This window comes from Octopus bimaculoides, chromosome 3 (genome assembly GCF_046866305.1).
Source record: "Octopus bimaculoides isolate indiv1 chromosome 3, ASM4686630v1, whole genome shotgun sequence".
Lineage (NCBI taxonomy): Eukaryota > Metazoa > Mollusca > Cephalopoda > Octopoda > Octopodidae > Octopus > Octopus bimaculoides.
In genome coordinates this window covers 31,669,670-31,695,424 of record NC_142930.1, presented here as the reverse complement: position 1 = coordinate 31,695,424, position 25,755 = coordinate 31,669,670, and the positions used below count along the sequence as shown (strand labels likewise).

At 33.4% G+C, this 25,755-nt stretch overlaps 1 protein-coding gene across 2 annotated transcripts in view; it reads left to right on the top strand.

The window, feature by feature from the left end:
- Window positions 1-25,755, top strand: part of LOC106872359 (muscle calcium channel subunit alpha-1-like) — a 437,934-nt gene that overhangs the window by 365,040 nt on the left and 47,139 nt on the right. The window contains exons 33-42 of one of the 2 annotated variants that reach the window (XM_089348768.1): window positions 817-939; window positions 4,551-4,616; window positions 5,705-5,796; window positions 7,401-7,554; window positions 8,503-8,630; window positions 9,917-10,013; window positions 11,583-11,787; window positions 18,112-18,242; window positions 18,875-18,985; window positions 21,699-22,030. In XM_089348768.1, the coding sequence (XP_089204894.1) occupies window positions 817-939; window positions 4,551-4,616; window positions 5,705-5,796; window positions 7,401-7,554; window positions 8,503-8,630; window positions 9,917-10,013; window positions 11,583-11,787; window positions 18,112-18,242; window positions 18,875-18,985; window positions 21,699-22,030 (1,439 nt within the window). The remainder of the gene's footprint in view (window positions 1-816; window positions 940-4,550; window positions 4,617-5,704; window positions 5,797-7,400; window positions 7,555-8,502; window positions 8,631-9,916; window positions 10,014-11,582; window positions 11,788-18,111; window positions 18,243-18,874; window positions 18,986-21,698; window positions 22,031-25,755) is intronic. The other variant, XM_089348769.1, reaches the window with a different exon arrangement.

The window sequence follows — 25,755 nt, the reverse complement described above, 5'->3', positions numbered from 1 at the left end:
TATTGAAATAAAATTAAAATTTACATTATTTTAAATTGGTTTTGTGAACTGAATTGTGTGACAATATGACATTGTGCAATATTTTTTTGTATTTTTCTTAATTTTCATTGGTTACCTTCTTGTTTGAATGTAATAGAAAAATAATACAATTTGTTAGAAATTGTTTTAGTTTCATACAACCATACACACACACACACAGAGAAGAAGATTTTTGTGACGTTAATCAGTGAAGGGTTTAGAGCATGCATGGCTTTTTCATATATACATAAACAGCATAAAGATATAGCTAAATACATACATATATATATATATATATATATATATATATATAAGGCTTGGCGTGTTTAGAAATCTGAATCTTTGAACAACTCAAGCTCAACAAATAAAAAGATGCATTATTATGTATGTCAGTATGTGTATGTATGTATACATATACAGACAAGCATATAAAATTTAAGAAATAGAGTACAAGAAAATTGGCAATGGTTATACCAGTATAAAATACAGAGTAAATATTTTGTATTACATTTCTCTCACCAAGATGAAGGATCAGCCCTAAAACTTCAGATTTCTTTTCTCTCCTTGACTTTCAAACGTATACAAACTGAAACTGTATAAATAAATCACACACACACACACACACACACACACACACACACACACATTAGTGGGAGAGGGAGAGTTAGAGAGAGAGAGAGAGAGAGAGAGAGAGAGATGTTTATATACTTTAGATGTTTCATGAGATAGTTCTTCATATTTTGCAATATCAAAATGATTTATGTTTTTTACATAAATATGTGTATATCTGTTTTACAGCCAGGCTCTCCCATCATCAGCATCAATTTCTTCCGTCTATTCCGTGTTATGAGGTTAGTTAAACTATTGAGCCGAGGAGAGGGCATCCGTACTCTGCTCTGGACCTTCATCAAGTCATTCCAGGTATAATATCTATTCTTTCTCTTCTGATAAATATTTAAAACTATGCTAAGTTTTATATATATATATACACACACTCACATACCACACTGCAGTTGGTGGATAGTGGTGTTATCTGCTTTGTAATTAAAAGCATTTGTCAATGTTATTTGTTTGTTGTATAACACATAATTATTACTTTTCAGTAGCACTAAAACATTGATTGCTTACAATTGTTAAAATCACAAATCTTACTAAGAAGACTCCAGCAAAAGCCTGCTGTTTATTTTATTGGTTTTGAAGAAATACAAGACTAAATCAGAAGTTGGGAACTTACAGCCTTGTAAATGAAGTACAGTTTTCTGAAAAAAATACAATTGAGGGAAAACCATTATACTAAAATATTTTTTTGCTAATTTAAGTCTATCTTTCTACTAATTGCAAATTTTACCAATGCCTATTTATATTTCATTATCTATACTTGTAACTAGTTGTTTAGAGTAATTAGAAACATATTTCAAATATAGAAATGTGAAAAAATTTCTTAAAAGCAAATTTGTAAGCTAAAAGAGGTGCTTACTCCAAAACTTTTCTGTTTTTACACTTTCTTGCAGTTTTTTTTTTTCTTTTGCAAAATTATAATTTATAAAATAATAGTAAATAATTAGTAAAATATCTTTTTATTTAAAATGTGTTTTTGTCAGATGTCAGTTAATTTAGATGTTGCATTCCAATATGTAAAGGTTTCCCATCTTTAGGTTAAGTTCACTCTAGTAGGATTTGAACTTAGAATACAAAGGGAAAAATGAAACCCTGAAAAGCATTTAACTCAGCACTCTACCATTTCTATTCCCTTACATAACTTCCAATGTTTCTAAATTCTTGCACCATGGAAGTAGATATCTGTTTTTTAGTTATTAATTATTACTTCTGCTAATTATCGCAAGGTGAAAAATTAAAGTTAATTTAATTGACAATATTCCTTCCTCAAACAAGTAGTCTTGTGCCAATGTAAGAAATTATTATTCCCTTAAAAGCTGATTCACTCTTGTTTTTTTTGCTATGTGTACAAATATATTTTTAAACAAACATTTTAGTTTATTATGGCTAAGGTACCAGTCAAAATCAATTCCCTTTGACTTTTTTTATGGACTCCTGTAAAGAGTATTTTTTTATACCAAACAGTGGACATACAAACAGGAATTTAATGTGTATTGCTTGAGGACTCTTGTTATTTGCTATCAGGCTTTGGAATAACCTTTAGAAATCCTACTGGAGGATGTGTCTGGACATGTTTGGTATTTTAGTTTAATGGAATCCTTATTACTTCTGATTAACCTTTTCTTATCTGTATTAGATCCATAAAAAAAGATTATACCGGAGTGTCTCATAGTATATACTGTGAGACAAATATGCATGGGGTGACTATAACTAACAATTCAAAAGAGATTCTATATGACATTGTAGTATCTTGGAAGTTTTTCCTGTAGATTAAAGTAAATGTGTCCTGTGCCCTGAGGGCTTTTAAGGGTTTATGCTTATCTCAAATAACTTTCTTCAATGGCATAAAAACACTAAGGCACATTAAAAGAAGTTTATTCCCCAATTACATAATATGATGCTCACAAAGAATTTAAACTAATTATTTAGGTGTTAATTGTCCAATTCTGTTCAGTCATTTCTATTTTACTAAAGTTCAACATCATCATGATCATCGTTTAACATCCGTTTTCCATGCTGGCATGGGTTGGATGGTTTGACTGAGGTCTGGAGAGCCAGTGGCTGCACCAGGCTTCAATCTGATCTGGCAATGTTTCTACGGCTGGATGCCATTCATAACACCAGCCACTCTGAGAGTGGAGTGGGTGCTTATTATATGCCACTGGCACAGGAGCCAGTCAGATGAGCTAGTCAGATGAGCCTGGCATCAATCATGTTCGGATAGTGCTTTTTATGTGCCACCAGCACAGGGGCCAGTCAGTGGGTACTGGTATCAGCCATGTTCGGATGGTGCTTTTTACATGTCACCAGCACGGGAGCCTCTTATTGGGTACATGATTCTACAACATGGAAAGAACAAAAAACACTATAGCCACAGAGTGTGTACATCATGATATTGAAATACATGCCTCCTACACTCACAGTTCTGCAGTAGAGACAAATATCTTTTATCATCCTCTGTATCTCTTATTGTTATAACAATCTTCATTCTTGAATTCTATCTTACCACCAAACCCAGTCTTCACTCATATGCCATTGCTTCTTCATTGGACCATCTTATCAAGACAACCCACTTTACATCCCTACTGTATAATACTGCCTCAAACCTTTTAGTGCTTAAATTCAGCTAATTAGTTTCAGCTTTACCTTGCCAAAATGATCTGAAGAGTCCTCATACTCACAACTTCTCAACCCTGTATAAGTAAGGCTATTCCTGATAAAGCCATCACAGTTGTCTGTTTTGCTTTTAACACGTAGCAAAACCTCTCCTAAATTCTTCATATCTTATCCATCTCTTAACACCACATATGCAGTCGCCTAAATGAATAGTATATTTACCAGTGTTGAGTTGCACCTCTTTATTTCAAAAATGTAACATATTATTATAAATATCTATAAAATAAGTACTAGACTGAATAAGTATTAGATCAATATAATGAACTAAAACTCTTGAAAATAGTGTCTCGGCATAGCCACAGTCCAATTTCTCAAATTAGTTATTAAAAGAGTAAGAGAATATATAACATACATGTGTGCATGTATGTGTGTGAAATCATTATTATCTTTATTTTAACATCCATTTTCCATGTTTGTATGAGATGGATAGAGTTTATTGCTACAGAGTTTCAACAGCCGGCTGCCATTCCTGTCACCAATCCTCACCTGCTTCCAAGCTATATATATACATAATAATAATAATAATAATAATAATAATAATAATAATATTAGGGATAAAATCCAAATTTACAGGTAAAAATTCAATTTACAGATCTGAGCATATCTCTTAACGAGGTCCATCCATCATAGTGAAATTGAAGTCCTAAAAGTTTTGTGCTTGTCTGTACTCTCACTACACCCAATTTGTCCCTCTTAAACTCTTTCTATCTCCATTAGCCTTCTAATAATGGTACCATTTAGCTGTTGTAACTATATGACTGCACAATCAGCCCATATTTATTCCCGCTTTGTGCTGCTAGTTACCTATTCCTCTCTCAGGAACTACTTCCTTCAACATCCATTTGTCATTTGAGAAGAAAGGGAGGTGGCTTCATGCAACCCCACTCATTTCAGGGACTTCTTTTTCTTTGTCTTACAAGTCAAGTTACTCAGAGGCGTCACCAGTGCCAGTGTCATGAAAAAAAAATAGCATTCAGTACATTTTGTAAAGTGGTTGGGGTTAAGAAAGGCATGCGGCCATAGAAACCATATCAGCATGGAAAATAGATGTTAAATGATGGTGCTGCTGCTGCTGCTGATGATGATGATGATGATGATTGTGTGTGTGTGTGTGTGTGTGTGTGTGTGTGTGTGTGTGTATTCAGTCATTCATTAAAATTAATGACTTATTTGTTGATAAAGACTCCTTTTAGAATTTAATCATTATTGTTATTCGATTGCACTTTGTCTTTTCACAGGCTCTGCCATATGTTGCTCTGTTAATTGTCATGTTGTTCTTTATCTATGCAGTCATTGGTATGCAGGTGAGTAATTTCTTTATATATATATATATATATATATATATATATATATATATATATATATATATATATATATACACACACACAAACCACATAGCCGTATAGAGATTCACAAGCTTGAAATATATCAATTTATTTTAAATTTGTGTGATCTATGCTGTTAATGTTATATAGAGACAGAATGTTGTTTAAAACTGAAAAAATATTTGGATAATATTCTGGAGATATGAAGACCAGACTTGAATTAAAAAAAGTGATATTAGAATTAAACAACATTACAATTCTTTCTTAAAATAATGATATTATTCCAAGCATGAGGTTCAGACATTCATAGTCCATTTTCTCAACAAGGCTCAGTTCCTGTAGATATGTTTCAAGCAGAGTTAAAGATGAATACAATTATATTTCTATAATAGACTGATGATACAACATATAATAAGGTACATTCAAATATTGATTTTAAAAAATGTATTATATCTTTAAATGGGGGTGTACTATATTTGTAAATAATGCAAAAGAGTGCAAGTGATTTAGAATTGATAGTTTGGTTAACTGGTTTGAGAAAAGTATTTTTAGAACACTTAAAGAACAGCATACTCCTGGCATATTAAATGCTTCTTTCTAACCACTGAAATTCATGTTTTCTTTTGGCCTCTATCCTATATTTTTGTTGCATTTATCACTAAATTCTCAGGTTCAGTTATGAGATAAGCTATTGGTACTACAATTTAAAGCAAGTAGTTTCAAAGTTTTGGTTAATTGTAACATACTTAAAACATGGCTCATTTTCATGTGACAATGATATAGCTGAGTAATTTCAGATGCTTATGTTTTTAAATATGCTTCTTAGTATTCACCACTCATACTCTGACGATAGCCAGATTAATAAATAATTTTTTTTTAAATTCATGTTTTTAAAAAATGTCAATTTTTATTTTATTGATTTAATTAAAGTAATTGATGTTATCAAAATGATCACAAAAATATCACATTTAAAAACAATTGTATTGTCTCTTCTGAAAATAACTTTAATATATTTCTTTTTTCTTTTTTTCTTTTTTTTTTTTGCTTTCTCCATATCTATTAAATAGACATTTGGTCGAATTGCACTAAATGAATCAACTGAGATCCATAGAAATAACAATTTCCAGACTTTTCCACAAGCTGTTCTTGTACTATTCAGGTAAACTTGCCACTGTAATTATTTTCATTAAGTTACTATATTGTGTTCCTATATATTCTGTGTATGCTATTGTTATTTGATTGTTTCAATAACTGATTGTTTCCATAACTCTGAGAGGAATCTTTGAGGTGTTTTTTTTTTTTCTACATAACTTCAGTAATTGTTTTTTCTCTTTTAGTCTATGTAGGCAGTTGTACTCAGCACTATTTACAAAGGAAATACTTGTCAGCCATACAGAGCACTAACTGTTTGTAGCAAAGTGTTATCCTTCCTTATAGCACTTTTTGGTGCTACACTAGAAAGCATTAATTAAATATGCCAACACCAGAGTGTAGCTCAAATATGTAGCTTCAGTTCATAGGCTAATACTCTAAATGTACCTTCTTAACTTGAGATATCTTCAAAATGTTCATATACATGTATATAATATTATTCTGCTTGTTTCAGCAAGTGCTCTTGTTATGCTGTTAAAACCTTAACTATGGAACAAAATCTCAAAGACATAACTGAAATTATCATAGCCCCAAGTCAGCCCTGATCACTGAAAAACCAATTTCACCTCTAACAAAACCATGTGACCCACCTTGATCAATAGCAGCCAATTTCCCAGTAGCCTTTTAAGACTTCCTGGGTTTCTTCATTTGGTAATCTAAATCGGAATGAACCAGGTTTTTGTTTGAAGCCTATAAAACTTTAAGTTGGATGGAGCCAGATCAATCTGTTTTAAATATTAATAATAATAATAATAGTCTTGGTATAAAAGATGGGCTACAGCAAGTATTCTGCTCGATACCACAGATTTGTTTGTCAGTTGCTTGACTTTAATAAGTTGAGCATGTCCCTTAGTGGATGATTATATGTGCATCTCTGATCGCAAGCAGAATTAGTTGGGGAACATCATAGCCATGTGGTGAGAGGAATACTCTGGGGTTTGAATAATTCACCTTTGGTGTTTCATTCAACATCCTTAAACAACTTTTATTCAAAGACCTTTTGAGTGGGATGAGCTACTCAACCTGAAGAAAATTCTAACTAGGCCCCACCTGCAAAGTCATGCACTGGTTTATCTTGATATGATATCACCATGTTGCACACATATGGTTATGATGCATGTGCTTGGTGTACCCTTATCAGATGGGTAGTCATGATAGGTATATTGGGCTTTGTATATTTGTATCCCAGTATCACTTGGGTGGCATGTGCTGCTCTCTCACTCAATAATAATAATAATATATATATATATATATATATATATATATATATATATATATATATATATATATATATATATAAATATATATAATTATACCCCTGGTATTATTATGCAAATTCTTAAGAATATTTTTTCTTTTGGTTGCAGTGTTTGATACCTCTTACTTTCGATATTTTCATATGCCATCTGATATTGACCATATCAATTTTTGAAAGACTAACCCTGATCTGTTTAAGCTTAGGAAAGTGGTAAACTAACAGAAGTACATAGAAATTAACTGATGTGATGTGAAAGTATAAATAATAATAATTGTTTCTTTATAATATGATAATAATTAGACGAATAACTGTTCCATGTGGTTACAAGTAACACATTATATTTCTGTTCTTAGGTCTGCCACAGGTGAAGCGTGGCAAGAAGTAATGCTTTCTTGTGTAGACAGCCATGATGTGTTTTGTGACAAACTTGTCAAAACTAATTCCACCTGCGGTACCAACTTTGCATATCCTTACTTCATTTCATTCTATATTCTCTGCTCATTTTTGGTAAGTATTTTAAAATTGTTTTCTCTGGTTCAACATGAGAATGTGAGTCTACAACAAAATGTAGTAGGGAAATTTTTTAATCAGTAACAAATTTAATAATGTTGTGTACTATGGTAGTTTGGGATGGATGTTTCTGGGATTCACTTACAAAGATTACAATTTTGATACAAGTATATGACTTCATGATAGATTTTGTTTGAATTGGGCTTGTGCTATATGATGTTCACTGATAGTAAGCAACCAGATGGAGTTCTTTATGCATCTTATAATGTTTATTTTATGTCATGTATTTTATGGACAAAAATATTGTTGGTTGTATATTACCAACAAGGTCAAACACTGGTTCACTACATTTCTGGTGTCTAGATTAACAAGCAAGTGTCTGTACAACATGATAGGACAGTTTTTCAGTTTTTTTGTCACTATGTATATCTTTCTTTGACTTACATTGATAAAACACATATCCACATACACGTGTGTGTGTATGTGCATGGTAGAATTCCTCAGTCTTCATCAGCCAAATTTTACTTGCAAGGTGTTGATCAACCCAAAGTCATGGTCAACGTGCCATGTGCCATGCCTAACATGGAGCCATAGAGTTGTAAAGCAAACTTAACTACACAGCCAAGTCTACATCTACACAATCATTCCTGACTTGTGAAAGATTTAGAAATAATGGTTTATTGCTTTGAAAAACTTCCATTAACTTGTCAAATATAAAGAAAGATTTATTATGTTTGATGCCTATTCATGCAGAAAATAACTTATAATCAATATTAACATTCTCATATTCATCTTTTAATCATAATTAAATGGATAACACTTAAAATATCTTATTTTAAGGAATTTATTTGCTAGAATTGCATAAAGTATTGCATATCATAATGAAATATGTGAATAATTCTTTCTGATAAACATTACTAAATTTTGGTAATTTTTCTTTCCTAGATCATCAACTTATTTGTTGCTGTCATCATGGACAATTTTGATTATTTGACCAGAGATTGGTCCATCTTAGGACCTCATCATTTGGATGAATTTGTACGACTTTGGTCAGAATATGATCCTGAAGCCAAGTAAATAAATACTTTCCATACTATGTATATTTTTCTATAGAATTTTGTAATTTCCTTCCCTGATATAATACTTCAGATTCATTGAATATGAAAATGGGAAGTTGTGTCATTGATAATATATATAAGATTTCCTAATTTAAGGAAACAGAACTGGAAAAAGAAATTGTGTCATAGCTTCAGTTTTTTTTTGGGGGGGGGGCACATTTATTGCCCCTTTACAGCACTTATTCTAGATTATTTACATTTTTTTAGATAGGCAGGTAGTGGGAGTTATATCTGTTAAGATATGGTTATATTTTAGAGCACTGTTCCTCAGTGTTTTGAGTTCAAATCTACCAAGGGTCAATAAAATAAATACCAATGATACATTGATGTTAAGTCAACTACATATCTCCCCATCAAAGGTTTATCATTCTTGTGCCTTATCAAAATTAATCATCATTATTCATCATCATCATTTAACGTCCATTTTCCATGCTGGCAGGGGTTAGACGGTTTAACTGGGGTCTGGAAAGCCAGGAGGCTGTACCAGGCTCCAATCTGATCTGACAGTGTTTCTACAGCTGGATGCCCTTCCTAATGCCAACCACTCCGAGAGTGTAGTAGGTACTTTTTATGTGACACTGGCACAGGGGCCAGAGGGGGCTGGTATCGACCACATTTGGATAGTGCTTTTACATGTCACCGGCACGGGAGCCAGAGGGGGCTGGCATTGACCACGTTTGGATGGTGCTTTTTATACACCACCGGCACAGGAGTCAGTGGGGGCGAGGGGGCTGACGTCGACCACGTTTGGATGGCGCTTTTTACATACCACCAGCATGGGGAGCCAGTCAGGTGGCGCTGGCATCAACCACAACTACAATTTCCATTTGATTGTGGTTTGATTTGATTTTGATGTTGATGATGTACTTGACTCAATAGATCTCCTCAAGCACATCATGTCGCCCTACAATCCAAAGGTACTTTCGAGTGGGCTGGCTATGCAACACAGTCACAGCACATCTCCAGAGGTCTTGGTCTTTCGTCATTGTCTCTGTGAGGCCCAATGTTCAAAGCTCATGCTTCAGTATATTACAATTAACCCACTCCCACTTCAGAAAATTGCCTGGTCAAATGAAATTTAGGGTGTATATTGGGTTCTATGTTTTTTTTTAATTGAATTTTAGACTAAATACATGTAGATGACTCACTGAAGCTTTGTTTTAAATTTTCAAAATTTTATTCCAACTTTCATGACATTACCACTTCCTAACTTGAATTTTTTTCTTCTTTTCCTTTTTCAGAGGCCGAATCAAACACTTAGATGTTGTAACCCTACTGCGAAAAATATCTCCACCACTGGGTTTTGGCAAGTTGTGTCCTCATAGAGTGGCCTGTAAGGTTGGTGTAAATGTTTCCAAGCTAAAATGGAACAAGTTCAGAGAATAGAGGCAAAATGTTTGTAAAGTACAGAATGTCATTCGCATAAGAAACTGAAAATATTCTGTCTTATTTTGAAAATAGTTTCAGCAGCGAAAATCTAATGAATAAGAATTGTCAACAAGAAGTCCATAAAGATGGTTTATTTTTTGTAGAACCAGGGTGATGAGTTAGCAGAATTGTTAGGCCAGCAAACCTTGCAGTGTTTGTTCCTGCTCTTATGTTCTAAATCAACTCCCACAAGATCAGTTTTGCCTTTTGTCCTTCTGGGGTTGATAAAAATATAGTACCCATCAAGAATTAGGGTTAAATGTAATCATGTGTTGATCAGTGTCAATATACAGTGAGATAACATTGTATAATAGAACCCCAAATCCCACCTAGTCGTCTTTTTTTTAAACTACAGGTGAAATGATACACCTGATGGAATACATTGCAATTACATCAGTATTATTTACCTGTAATATTGCTGCCAACAATGCACACACGTCTTATCATTCACCCACTCATACAAACACAAAAGGAGACCTCATTAAAAGGTATAATACAAAAGTTCTTTGGAAAACCATTTTTGTCTTTTCTTCTTTAACTTGGAACAAGCTACTTGAAACTAGAAAATTGCAGGAGCAAACTTGTTGAAAATTTCTAGAAATAATCAGTTTCAAAACCCATGGAATATATTACTTGAGAAAAGTATGTGTATCTACAATTCCCATTATTTCTTTTTCTACAAGCTAACAAGGCAGTACCTACATGACCACCACACCTGCTAAATAGAAACAGCAACTAAATTTCCTTTTTATCACACCTAACTATCTTAAATGAAAGCTCACATGAAATGATCCACTCATCTTTTTGAAAAATAGAAAGGTCCTAATAAAAAACACAAAAATTTAACTGAAGAGCTAAGTGTTTGCTAACCTTTGTAAAATAACAATTTCTGGTTTAGGCACAAGGTCAGCAGTTTTGAGAGGAGGTGGTTAGACAATTTCATTGATCCCAGTTCTTGACCTTCATTGACCTCAAAAACATTAAAGGTGAAGTTGACTGTGGCAAGATTTGAAATCAAAACATAAGTTGGAACAGGCATTTTTCCCAACATCCTAACAATTGTTCCAGTTCACAACCTTAAACCTTTACAAAATAATGCAAGGGAAGAGAACTTTTGATTATTTTTTTTTGTTTTGTTTTTTGAGGGAGAGGGCCATCAGATATTCATTGGTCCCTCCATGGCTTTCTAGGCCACTGACCATGTACTAGTTGAATTACTCTTCTTTCTAATTGACCCTACTTGTAAAAAAATTGTGAGCTACAGAAAACTAAGTGTTTTAATCATGTCAATGATGTAATTGAAACCATACTGGCACAACTACCAACTGGCAACCCAAGCATCCAGTGTGACTTTTGATAGATCATTTCAGGAGAGATTTTTCTGCATGTCATCTAATTTTTCTCATCTCTTTTTCTCATTTATCTCTATATCTCTTTATCTCTTTATCCATTTGTTTGTCTTTCTATATTTATTTTCAGCGTTTAGTCAGTATGAACATGCCACTTAACAGTGATGGAACAGTAATGTTTAATGCCACCTTGTTTGCCTTGGTACGCACATCCCTCAAAATCAAAACTGAGGGAAACATAGACCAAGCAAATGAGGAACTTAGAGCTGTGATAAAGAAAATCTGGAAACGAACCAGTCCAAAACTTCTGGACCAAGTTGTTCCCCCAGCCGGTAGTAAGTTTTCGTTTTCTAATAAGGCTAATGAGGATCACGTTTAGACAGCTGTGTAAAGCTACCATCAATGTTGGTTCTCTCACCTTTTTTCTCTATTTCTTACTCTCTCTCTATCTCTTTCTTTTTTTTTTCTTCTACTCTCACCTCCTCTTTGTGCTTGTATTTGTATCAAACTTGCTGCTACTGCTATGGCAGCAGATAAACTTCCTTGCATGTTACTTCACGTCAGTCTTCCACCAGTCTCTTCTTCCTTCTTTCCTGAATCAGCATTATTTCCTATCCAAAACCTTTGTATTTATGTGTGCGTGTGTACATATGTATGTGTGTGTATATATATGTGTGTGTATATATATGTATGTGTGCATATGTATCCAAATTACTATTGCTTCTGCTACCTTGACTCATTATTAGCTTTATCTAAAAGCAAAACAACTCCAACATATTAAATTGCATAATTGCTCTTTCTTACATTTTCTATCAGAAAATGCTTCTGTCAGATAATACAAATTAATTAAATGATAGATGGGTGTGTAAAATATAGACAGGAGGATACAATAATAGATAAAATTTAAGAGGATATATAGGTGTGTGTATATATATATATATATATATATATAATCTACATCTCTATCTATCTATACACAGACATACATACATACCATAAAAGTGAGGAGGTATGAGAGGTGAATATACATTTATTAAACTGCATGATATCCTTAGGATTACAGCTGTTTTACAACTTCTTCATGTAGTATTAATTTCCATGTGGAAGAAATTATGCTACCATGTTTGCATTAATATGTATGGTCAGCATTATACAATACAATTGTATATTCACAAATCAATGCAAGTAAAAGGAAAATAGCTCATCAGATCACCAGAACATCATGGTTACATCAACACTTCAACTTTGGGTTGAAATGTTGGTGTAACCATGATGTTCTGTGATCTGATGAGCCAGCTTTCTTTATTTGCATTGATCTGTGAGTATACAATTGTATAATGCTGAGCATACATATTAATGCAAACATATTAGCATAATTTCTTCCACACGGAAATTAATACTACATGAAGAAGGTTGCAAAATGGCTGTAATGCTGAGGATGTCCCATGGTTAAATATATATTCACCTCTCTTACTTTGTGATTTTTATGGTTTATATACTCCTCATAAAATAACTTCATCAATTGGATCTTCTGGATTTCAGTTGCTTGGACACTCTACATTAAACTGGTTGGTATTGAATTACTTTGTGGACTGTTAGCCAAGTTTATAAGGGAAGAGTATAGCATAAAGGGAAAAGATAAGGTGATACTTTTATGTTAAATGAAAAACCTGTGATGCCAGGCACTATCAGAGATAACATAACATTTTAGCAAGACTCTTTGGGTTAAATTGGTTTCTGATAAGGTTGCATCCTCATGCATATTATATGATGCAGCATTTTTATTGGTAACTATTGGTAACAACAATTTATTTGCCTTATTTCAGCAAAACAAGGATCATCTTTTCAAAGATCTTTTGCTTTTGTTAAAAGAAGAAAGAGAAGTGCTTTAATAAATTAATCAAAACTTTGTTCAATAAAATTGTAATTTTAATATCTCTTAAGAAAACTATAGTATCCTTTTAGAAAATATGGAAAATTAGTCCAGCAAGTCTTCTTTCATATTTTAGGGGGAAAAACCTTAAGAACATACTTACCATTGTCTCAACCACTTTTACTGTATCATTTAGGATCAGTAGTTGTAAGATATGATACAAATTGCAATCTCTTGTGCATTGCTTGCCTATGTTTGCTTGTTTCTGCCTACTTTATTGGTACTTCTACAGTCACTGATCAAAGCAATTCTCTTCATGTATCTTTCTTATATACATCCATCCATACATACATACATACATATATATACTTGGTAATGGATGTGTGGCATTCAGTCAAATAATAATATAAATAATATATATATATATATATATGTGTGTGTGTGTGTGTGTGTGTATGCATATATGGGTACAGGACATCACAAACAGTAAACAACATGAAATATGAAAACAAATGAGTTGAATGCGCAAACAAGAGAAACAAATGGAAAACAGGACAGAGTCGTTCTTTATGTTACTTGTCCTCTTTTCCATTTGTTTCTCTTGTTGTTTGCATATTCAGCTTATTTGTTTTCGTATTTCATGTTGCTTACTGTTTGTGATGTCCTGTACCCATACATTCATATATACATTTATATATATACATATATATATATATATATATATATATATATATATATATATATATATATATATATATATATACATATACATACACACACACACACACATATATATAAACTTAGCCTAAAAGTTGAAACCACATTGCTTATTATTATTTCTGCGAAGCTATCATTGTGATCTATTTCCTAAATACATCCATGGAGGTACTCCAGCAATGTCACCATGGTTTAAACCAATTCATGACCAGTGAAAAGAAAACTGTCATGCTCCCAAGATATTTTTAAGGACATTTGTTTAATAATATTATTCTGTACTGATCTTCCATTATTCTTATTATATTCAATGCCTTTCTTGACTTCCCAAGTATTAAGTGTGAATATCCTTACTATCTGTGTTTCTTGCCTAAAGGACATGATTCTCTATGAAAGCCTCCAACTTTGTCCACTTATTCTCTGACACTTCCTACTTTAAGTTCCTAAAAGGGTCAGTTACTCTTTCCAGCTAGCATCAAGATAAAAAAAAGAATGCTAATATGATGAGGTTGTGTCTTTGTTCTCTCTGTCTTAATATTTCAATGATGAATCTGCTATCAACATCAAAGTGATAAAAGTGATGAAAGACTAAAATCACCCATCCACTGGATTTTAGTTCATATCTGCAAGGCACTAAACTAGACTTACTGTAGAGCATGCATTCTCTGCAATAAAATCACTGTCCTAAAATTTTAACTGATGTTTCTAAATGTAATCTGAGTTATTATTTGAAATAACTGAACAGATGTAAGAAACAGGTACTGAATACTAATGAAGAATAGGAAAAATTTACTTCTATATTACATACTAATCTAATGTTTCAAGAAAATGTTCACTAAGATATTTGGTAAAAGCACCTATCTTAAGCTTATTAAATGGTATTTAGTTTATGCCTTAAAAAAGGAAGAAGTTCAATACAAGACAAACACAAAGACCAAAACTATTCATAATTATCCTTACATGTACATAATTAATGGATGTATACTTAAATAACCCTATACATCTACAATAACTGAAGACACATGTACCAATTTACCAATACTCACACACAACACGTTGAGTAAGATTTGAAAAAAGAAATAAAAGTTGCACAATTATTTATCATATGGTAGTAAATACTATTTCCCTTGTCTTTTGTTCTATGTAAACCCTTTCTATATATTTGTTATTCCCTTTCATTATCCATAGACATCATTTCCTCTATCCCTCCCTCCCTCATGTTACTCCTATCAACCCCAGAGACCAACATACGTGATCAAGACATCTACCATTCACTTCTGTATAATATCCATTATTATTTGGTTCAAAAGTCAATGGTAGCTGTCCATTTAATAATAAAGAAGTGTGAAATGTGTAAACAATTATCAGATAAATTCACTTCCACTGTTGGAATGCCTCACTGACCAAATGATAAAAATAGAAGTAATAATAATAATAAATAGTTATAATGGTTTCTTAGTCAATAATCAATATTGAAATTTACATAGTTTTTCATTTTCGTTTTCCTTCAAGAAAGACAACTTTTCTTTTCTTTCTTAGTTGTTCTAGAAGTTATGTCAAAACTAATGTGAAAGTTAATCACATTTTTGTGAAAAATTTCTAAAAAAAAAATAAATAAAATAAAACAATTCCAGAATTTTTTTTCTTCCCCTGATATTTCAATAAAATAAAATTGCTTTGAAAAGAAAATTATGCATGACATGTCTTGCTGACAGCTAAACCAAATAAATCTACAATTGCTTTGAGAATGTTCTTTACATACAGTTTTGAATGATAATGATAATTTTCATTGAACCAAATGTCTGCTTGGTCAAGCTGTATTCTTTCTCTCTTATTTTTCTCTCTACTTTGTTCTGTTACTCTGTTTCTATCATTATAGTATTCATAAGGCATTCCAACATAAATTCAATTATTAAATTTTCATTTCAGTGTGAGAAATTTCTAATTGTTAATTTGTTTAACAAAGGACTTAGTATTCTTTCTTGATGTAATGGATTTAGTTTTAATCATGATAATGAAGCAGTTAATTTAATAACTACTTCTACCTGAAAATATTCTTGCTTGTCCTGCAGAGAAAACTTTTGGCCAATTATATTGAATAATTAATGCAAAACATATTGGGCCATAGAGAGTGATGAGCTGCTGTTTATTTTAATACCTTGTTATATAAGTTATATTGTTAAATCCTCACATCATTTATGTATATAAATATGTATACATATGTAAATATTCTTGTGTATTTACATGTAAGACCAAGGCTTTTACTTATAGAAAAAGTACTTTATGCTTCAAGAACTAGAGTATGCATATTGCTTGAGTACAGGTGGGTTTGGAGGTGAGAAAGAAATAGAATGTTCAGAGAGTTAGTAAACAAGTGATGGACATGCATGGGGAGAAAATTAGCTAGCGTGTGCAGTTCAGGTGGCAAAAGTTTCAGCCTTTGTACCAACTACATTGGAATGGCTGAAATTAGAAAGACAGTAGGAGTTGTTGACATTAAAATCTCTGAGAAAGTAAAGAGAAGTTTAATGTCCTCCACATAACATTGGAAGTGATCAAACTACTGCTAAATATTTGCTTGAAGGCAGTAAATCATCTTGAATTAGAAATCAAATCCTTTTGCCACTCTTTGCAATTGTACATGCAGGTGCATGAAACCTGTAAAGCAGGACATATAGCTTTATTTCTACACATGCATACTCCCTCTTTCTCTCACTCACATACACATTAACTGAGTCTTTGCACTTCTACCACAAGTGTGTTTCAACTATTCTTATGTTAGGAAACCTGTTAGCATACACAAACATGCAATATATATAATCTTTATCTGTTGCTGCAACTTTCTCTATATCTCTCTCTCTTTCTCTTTGTTATTACCATATCTATGTGTATTGCTGCTATTGCTGCCACTATTGCTGCTACTACTGTAATTACCTCTATACTTGAATCTTGTTGGCTAATTGCTGAATCTATTGCTTTATTATTACTATTGTTATTGCTATTAGTGTGATGTTGATAGTTTGATTTGTTTCAATTAAACTTAAGGTAATTTTGTTGGGTTTCTGTTTTTTTTTCTTGTAACAGATTTATAGCTGATTGAATTAATGACAGTATATGAATAATACTTGTAATTAATTTTGTTAAGCCCAAAGAAATTACAGAGGAAATAGACTTTGGCATGATTTGAACTCAGACTAGTAAGATACCAGATGGCAAAATAGCAGTTTCTATTTCAACATTCTGCTATTTTGTTCATTTTGAAGTTGAAAAAATAATAACTTTGCAATTTTAAAACTGATTTCATACATTGATGCCAGGTTTCAAATTGATTAGAGAGATGGAAGGTTGTAACAACTCTTTTTTTTTCCAAGCATTTTCAAAAACAGTGAAGCAAAATGATTTTGTGATGAAGAATCTAAAGCTCAGACGGATATCTTAACAGGAGCTTGTTACTTAAGGCTCTTGTTGCTGCCATGTTTAAAATTTACTATCTCCTTCAAAACCCTCTTTATACTTTTCACACATTCTGACGAATTTACATTTATGTTGGCAATACAATATGTTATGATTATTGAATGAACAATATCCACTAAGTTTGATGAATATATTAATTATAGCAAGCATATATTCATCCCGACCTTACATTGATTTGTCCTGGATTTGGAGCAATATCAGTGATGAGAAAACTTAGTAATATAATTTTGCACCGCCACTATTCTGTAATCTTCCATCTTATTAAATACATTAAGCTAGAGTTATCTATGCTAAAGATGAAAAACATATACAAAAATAAATATCTTAACAATTAATATTTAGCCTGATATAGTATGTTTTTGACAAATTTTCATTTGTGTAAATTCTAAATCCATATATCAAAAGGAAAATGAATGCTTCGAAATTGGACTTGTTTTTGATCTGGGACTTGTTAAATGACTAAGCATAGATTTGAATATATTATTAAATAAACAACTGTTACATCAGGTTATTTGATACTGTCCTACTCTGTCTTGTATAGCCTTTAAATTAGTACACTTAATACTGAAGTTGGTCTTATTTCCTATGCCTTACACAGGGGATGATGAAGTTACAGTGGGGAAATTCTATGCAACCTTCCTAATCCAGGATTATTTCCGACGGTTCAAAAAGCGAAAAGAACAAATACAAAAGATTCAAAAAGGGCAGGAACACACAAATGCTTTACAGGTATGATGCAATTATCACTATCATTGTATATTTTTTTTCTTCTGTGCATGTTGCCTCATTCTTTCTTGTCATTTTTCTTCATTCTTCTCTTTCTTATTTATTCTTCTATGTCTTGGTTTGCATACCCAGTTATTGGATTGTTGTTTACTGAGGCACAGCCTTCAAGGGTTTAGTTGGTCACTAGTTTTTAAGAGGTGTAAATATAACCACAGACATATACACACAAATACACATCTTCTCGCTACCAAATTTCACTTACAAAGCATTAGTCAACCTGAAACTCATGAGAAGATATTTGCTACACAGTGGGACTGAACTTGAAATCAAGTGGTTTTGAAGTGAACTTAATCTCACAACCATGCCTGTGTGTGAGTGTGTGTGAATGTGAGCACATTTATTCTCATTTGGGGTTTCATTCTGTTGCTACTGCAACTTTCCCATTTCTGTTTTTTCCAGTGACATACATGTGCACACACAAACTCTCTTCTCCTTCTCACAGACACCCACACACACACACACAGACGTACACACATAAATTTTATTTCTTATTGTGGAAACCATTTTTGTTTTGATAGCTTTGGCCTTTGTTTAAATTGTGGAATGACTTATATTTTTATGGAACTATTTTTCAGGCTGGATTACGTGCGGTGCATGATCTTGGTCCAGAAATTAGAAGAGCCATATCAGGAAACCTTGAAGAAGAAGACTTTCCTGAAAGAGATGTTGAAGAACCTATGCATAGGGTATGTTGATTAGTTCTATTTTGAATAAGGATATTTATGGAAGCTTTCATTCAAATCCTTACAACCCTCTTATTAGTTGTTGTTGTTGTTGTTGTTTGACTCCAAGTCATCTCTAACAGAACAGATTTAAAATATTCCAACTCTGACCATCCCAAGTTTTTAAGTATATCAAGAACCAAATGAAGTCTTTCTTTTTTAAGATAGCAGTAGGAGTAAGAGTTATAATATACAGACTGCCTCTTCAGCTTTATGTTGCCAGCTCCACACAGCACCAGGACATGACTGATTTTCTAAATACTTCATGTAGTAATAATATCATCTATTCTCGCTTTCCAAAATGGACATATCAGCTTAGTTTAACTTTAGCAAATGTAAATTTGTATTTTGATTTGATGAGTACCATAGCATGTGCTCTGAATTTAGGTTTCAGATTGTAGCTTTATTTCATTTCACTTACATTCCTAATCTTTGTGAGAAAAACATGAATATCACACAATCTACTTCTATTCTGTTACAGAGGAACTAAAACAGAATTATAAAAATCTATGTGTGTGTGTGTGTGTGTGTGTGTGTGTGTGTGTGCTGAATGGCTGAATCTTACATGTAGTTAGAAAGAAAGAATAAAAAGAAGGATACTGACTAACATCACCAATGAAGATACGTGGTTTACAAGATTTAAGATGTAAAGAAGGAAACAACAGATTTTTTTTATTATTTTGAACTGAATAATATAACAAATAAAGAATATATAGATGTAAGGAGAATATTTGCATATACAGCTACTCTAAATCAAGAACGAAGAATGAAATATTATAACCCACTCACACACACATATGGGACTAGGAAGTGAAGGCCAGTCTCAAGATGTTTATCCTCATAGTGGAGATGACAAAAGACCAAGATGATTGCTGTTTTAGTGTGCTCAATCATTATCATCATCATGGCAATAGTGAAGTCCTAAAAGCATTAAAACCTGAAAGGTTTATGTCTATACACTCACCAGGTCCTCACCAACTCCTCATCCGTTACTGTCAAACTTACCCTACCTCTCATCTTCCTGACACTCATCCCTCCATCACTTCTCTAACAATGACACTATTCAGTTAGTTGAAACTGCACATATTTCTTTCCTGTTCTGCCATTACCTCCTCCTTCCCATGAAACCATTTCCTTTAACATCCATCCCTCATTCTTAATATCATCGTTATATATTATTATCATCATCCTGCATGCATGCATGGGAAGACAGATGTTAAATGATGTCAGGAGCCAGCCAAGTAGAAGACTACCCCAGGCTATTGTGCCTGTTTTAGCAGGGTTTTTTACAGCTGGATGCCCTTCCTAACACCAACCACTCCACAGAGTAGACTCAGTGCTTATTACATAGCACCAACACAGCAAGGTCAGTTTTGGTATGATTTTTACAGCTGGATGCCCTTCCAAATGCCAACCACTTTACAGTGTGAACTAGATGCTTTTTGCATGGCACCAGCACCGGCAGAAGGGGATCTTGTGTCAAACGAATAAAGGTTAGAGTGTGATAGAGAGACAGGGTGACAGAAATAGGTGTCTTGCTATTAAGGAGGGGGCATTAGAGGAGGTGACCTTGTGTCAGATGAAAGACTAGAGTGTGACAGAAGAATAGAGAGGCAGAAACAAGTGTCTTGCTATAAAGGAGGTATATGGTTACGCTGCCTGAGAAAGAGAGGGAGAAGAAGACAGAGAAAGAGAGGTACAATAAAGAGGACAGAAACAGGTGTGCTGATATAAAGGAGATACTTGGTTACCTAGTTAGAGGGAAATGCAAGAGAAGGAGAGAGAGAGAGAGAGATAAAAAATGAGGGCAGAAACAGGTGTGCTGCTATAGAGGAGATACATGGCTATCCAGCCAGTGAGAAGAGCAAGGGAAAGAGAGAGAGTGTGTGACAAACAGTAAAAGTGCAAGAGAGGGCAAGAGAGAGGTGGTGGTTAAGTGCCAGGATATATTCATAAGTAACAAGGATCAAAGCACAGATGTGATGGTAGAGTAAGTTAGAGAGAGATAAATAGTGGCAATTGCCAGGGCATGCCCTCAAGGTATGGAGGTCATAATATACACAGCCAGGTATTGCCAAGAAGGTGCAAGTAGGGAGTGGGGATTGCAGTGACTGGCAAAAACCTGGTATAAAGATGGGGTGCCCAGTGATCAGGGCAGTGAGGGCAGGGAAGAGGAGTGGGAAACAATTATAGTGTATGAAGAGGAAATGTGAGAAAGAGAAAGATGCAGTTTAGAAGAGGAGATGTAGTTCGGTTTCTTGGAGTAGGGTGTGTGAAAAGTTTATTGTTACATGTGGGTGGGACAATGCTTCTGGCACTCAGTTTTGCTAATGTGAGCAGATCTTTCCAAGAACCTTATATTGCCAAACATCTCAATCCATTGTCATTTCCTCTGTGAGCCCTAGCTTCCTGAGATCGGTCCTCACCACTTCATCCCGTGTGTTCCTGGGTTTCCCTCTTCCACAGGTACCATCCACTTTCAGTGACAGGCACTTCTGTATACAGCTATCTTTATTCATACACATCACATGGATAAATATATAAAATATATAAAATATTCTTGTATAAATATATAAAATCTATTAGTTTAATCCTTTTCTCCAAAAACATTTACACTCTTTCTTCTCATTTGTTTAGCATAATGCATATTCAATGATATTTTTGTTTTATTTTGCAGAGAAATCATAGTTTGTTTGGTACAGTAGTATCAGCTCTAACTGGCCATAAACCAATACCCTTTAGTAATCGAACTCAATCCTTACATTTAAACCATACCCAACCTCACCCTAAAGTTTCCCCCACAAATTCCCTAAATGCCCCCCAGTCAAAGCTGTCTCCTCAGAACTCTATCAATGGTAAAGTATCACCTGCATTGTCTTGCAACCATATCAATATTGACTTGATAAACTCCATCAATCGATCAGCAACACCTCTTGGTCCTGTCAAAGTGGCACCTGCTAATGAAATAATGCCTTTACGCAAAGATAGCCACACAAGCAAACCAAGCAGGTAGGTGATGCCTTTATTTATTTTCTTTTGATTTCCATTTTATTTTTATGTATTTTTCATCTTCTTTTTCTTCTTCTTCTTCTTATAATATTCTGTTTATATCAGAGCCGGATTGAAGAAAGAGAGGGGTCATTTAAAGCTAATTCCTACACCAGAGACCACTGTATGATGTTCAGCAATACAAAAAAGAATGCTTTCTCTTTTTTAACTTTGAAATTCTGCAAACCTTTATCCTTGATCCGGCTCTGGTTCAAATCACTATACAGTCAATTTGACACATCATGAAATATTTGCAATGATTATATATTATGTATTATTCTTTTCTCCACACACAACTCTCTTCTTTTCACAATAAAACTATCAATGAAAAATTCAAACACATCTTTATTTATCAAACTAACAACTAATAAATAATGATAATAATAATAATAATAATAATAATAATAATAATAATAATAATAATAAGCAATATTTTTACTTGCAGCACAATTACATTGTCTCAGCCAAAGTCTTACCAATTATCTTTGTTAATGAAAATGCATTATTAAATCAGTAAATTCTCCACCATTTTTCTGACTGAAGTAATAAAAATTAATGGCAGCAATATAGATACTTTCTAACAGGCATCTTGAAAATATACAATGTGAAGCATATATATCATATATGCTCCCCTTATAGGCAATTCCTACACTTTCTGATATATCAGTTATACATCATATATGTTATGTATGTTATGTAATCAAAATGTTTACAATTGAATATTTAATATGCTCAATAGTTATATCTTTATTTTTTAATTGCGAAAATTTTTTTAATATTTCCTTCATATAATTTAATGGTGACTTTTTATTTTAAAAGTTCATCATAACTAACTGATTTTGTGCTTTCTTTATTGCTGTTTTTCTTAAATGAATTAGTAACCAACCTAAACTGGTTACCAATAGTGCCAGACATCACCTCAAATGAAGGCATACTGCAGCAATGAATTTATTACAGATTATTTATGACAGTGATTACTTGTAAAAAGATATTACATTTCTAAACAAAATATGTTTAAACATATATAATATGAGTCTATATATATCTGTGTCTATATAGACTTGTGTGTGAATGTTTTTGATTCCTATGCTATACACACACACACATACATTTAGAGATACAAACAAGGGGAAAATGTACGTAGTACTTATAGTAGATATTTACTTGGAGTGACCATTTTACATTGTGTGATCCTTCTCAGGTGACAAGGAAATGAATGAAAACAACTCGGTGTAGGCTAATAGGAAACACTGGTTAGCCTAACTTTAATCAGTCAACAATGGTCTAGTAGCTGGTGTAGCATGTCCTCATGAGAGTATTTGATACTGTGAGGTATCTATGGATATAGGTACAATCCATGTAGTAGGGTGGAAAGTTACTTCTCTGGAGAATGAGGAATGAACTGCAATCAAATGATGTATGACAAAGGGGATTACTTTGTTTGGGTCTGGATGAATTGTAAATATGTATTATATTCTGAGGCACCAAAACAATAAATTTAAGATTTCTTATTCAATGATTCAAGCTGTTGTGTTAGAATATAGAAATTCTCAGATAATTACATCTAAGTGCCACTTGGCTGAATCCATAATACTCCAGATTATAGGACTGTTTGGGGTTTCACTATCCATTAACAACCAGACATATTGAGATAGAAGGATGGGATTCATTCTATCTTGGAACCTAAATGAATATATGTTGGTTGTATCTGATTATGAAGATATTTTCCCCATGTGTCCTGTATAACACCTTTCATTACCATCAGTAGCTGTTGTAAATGGCTGTATACAGTGTGTCCCAAAATTAAGGCAACCAACTTTTATCAAGTTTGCCAAAGCAAAGTATTGTTATATTTTGGTCTGAGCATTGCAATGCAAGAGTAAAGGAAAGACAATTATGATACTACCACATTTATTCGATATGACCACCTCTGTTTCGAATCACAGCCTTAAATCTAGGTGTGAATGTTTCATATATGGTACACAGCTGTTCTTGCAGAATTGAAGCCCATTCCTCATGCAGTTTTGCTTTTAGAGCATCGAGCAAAGCATGAATAGTGCTTGAGACCCTTGTCTCCAAAATGGACCAAACAGAAAAATCCAACAGGTTGGGATCGGGACTTCTTGAAGGCCAAACATCCTTGCCTATGAACAATGGAATGTTTTTCTGAATCCACTGTTGTGTCTGTTTGGAGCTGTGGGATGGTGCCAAGTTCTATTGGAGGCTCCAAGGTGTGCCTTGAAAGTGCTCATTCATCCATGGAAGCAGTTCAGCTTCCAGAATGTCACTAATGTATCGCTGGGTGTTAATTTTAACACCCAACAACCCAAAAATGAGAAGAGACCTTCCAGTAGCTGTCACAACTGCCCAAACCATAACTGATTGTGGATTTTGACATCAATTTACATCAAGTTGGGCAGTGTGCCTTCAGCAATCTGACGCAGGATAAGATGACTTCTCTCCAGTCTCATGGCCTTATAAACTTGCATGAGCTCATGATAATGGATCATCTTGTAGAGGTGGGTCCTGAGATCCTCCTTCAACACTCAGTACATCGATATTCTGCTTATTTTTGCTATGGCAGCCGACAATTTTCCAGACTGTTGTTTGGTCAATTATAAGCTTTTTTTGCTATAGCTATATTACTTTGACTTCCTTTGTGGAGGATTATGATTGTATTTCAGTCTATAGCTATTATCTAATTTATAAATCTGAATTAATTTAGTCTGAAACAAAAAGAAGACTCACTAAGCTTTTATAAAGATGTATAATTTTCATATCTTATTACATTTATTGATAGCTATTAAAGCCCAAAATTTTGGTTGCCTTAATTCCTGAACACCCTGTATATATAGATGTTTTCGATCTAGTTTGGATTCTTTGCCATCAAATTTGATTGCAAAGAATTCAAATTTGATGGTAAAGAATCCAAACTAGATCGAAAACATCTATACAACTGCCTTAAAATAATAAAATCCTTAGAGCGGGCAAGTTCTGAGGTTGCAATCTGGCATTGGAATAAGTGGTGACTGGATGTGTACACCCTGTAAAGTGGTTGCCATTAGGAAGGGCATCCTGTTGCAAAAACCATACCAAAGCAGATTAGAAAGCAACATGGTCCTCCAACTTTTTGGACCTTATCAAACTGTCCAACTTGTGCCAGTATGGAAAGGAGGCATTAAATGACGGTGATGATATCTATCTACCTATCTATCTATCTCTGACTGATTGAATAAGATATTCTAATATATTTATCTTCACACAATTTTACAAACCCTGAATTATGTATATATAATTCGGGATTTGTAAAATTGAACAGATATATTAGAATATCTTATTCAATAAATTCCAACATCATCTCATTTTCACATTTTACTTTTGCATGTTTTACAATTTTAGAGAGAGAATATGAGGTATATACATATTTGAGGAGGTCTCTTATGTCTATGCCTAAAGATGGATGAGAGGGAAGGGGATTGAGTGTTTTTTAGTGTGTCAGATTGGTTAGTAGCATCCCTAGTTACACTAGAAGTAATTTTTGATTAATAGAAGGGATCCACTATCATCCTTAATCATATCAGTGGAAGAGTACAGGGAAATTGAGGAGAGTGATCAAGAGATGAGTGATAAAGTCATAAGCAATAAGCATGAGTTATAGTGGCTAATCAGCTGATAGAGTGATGAGA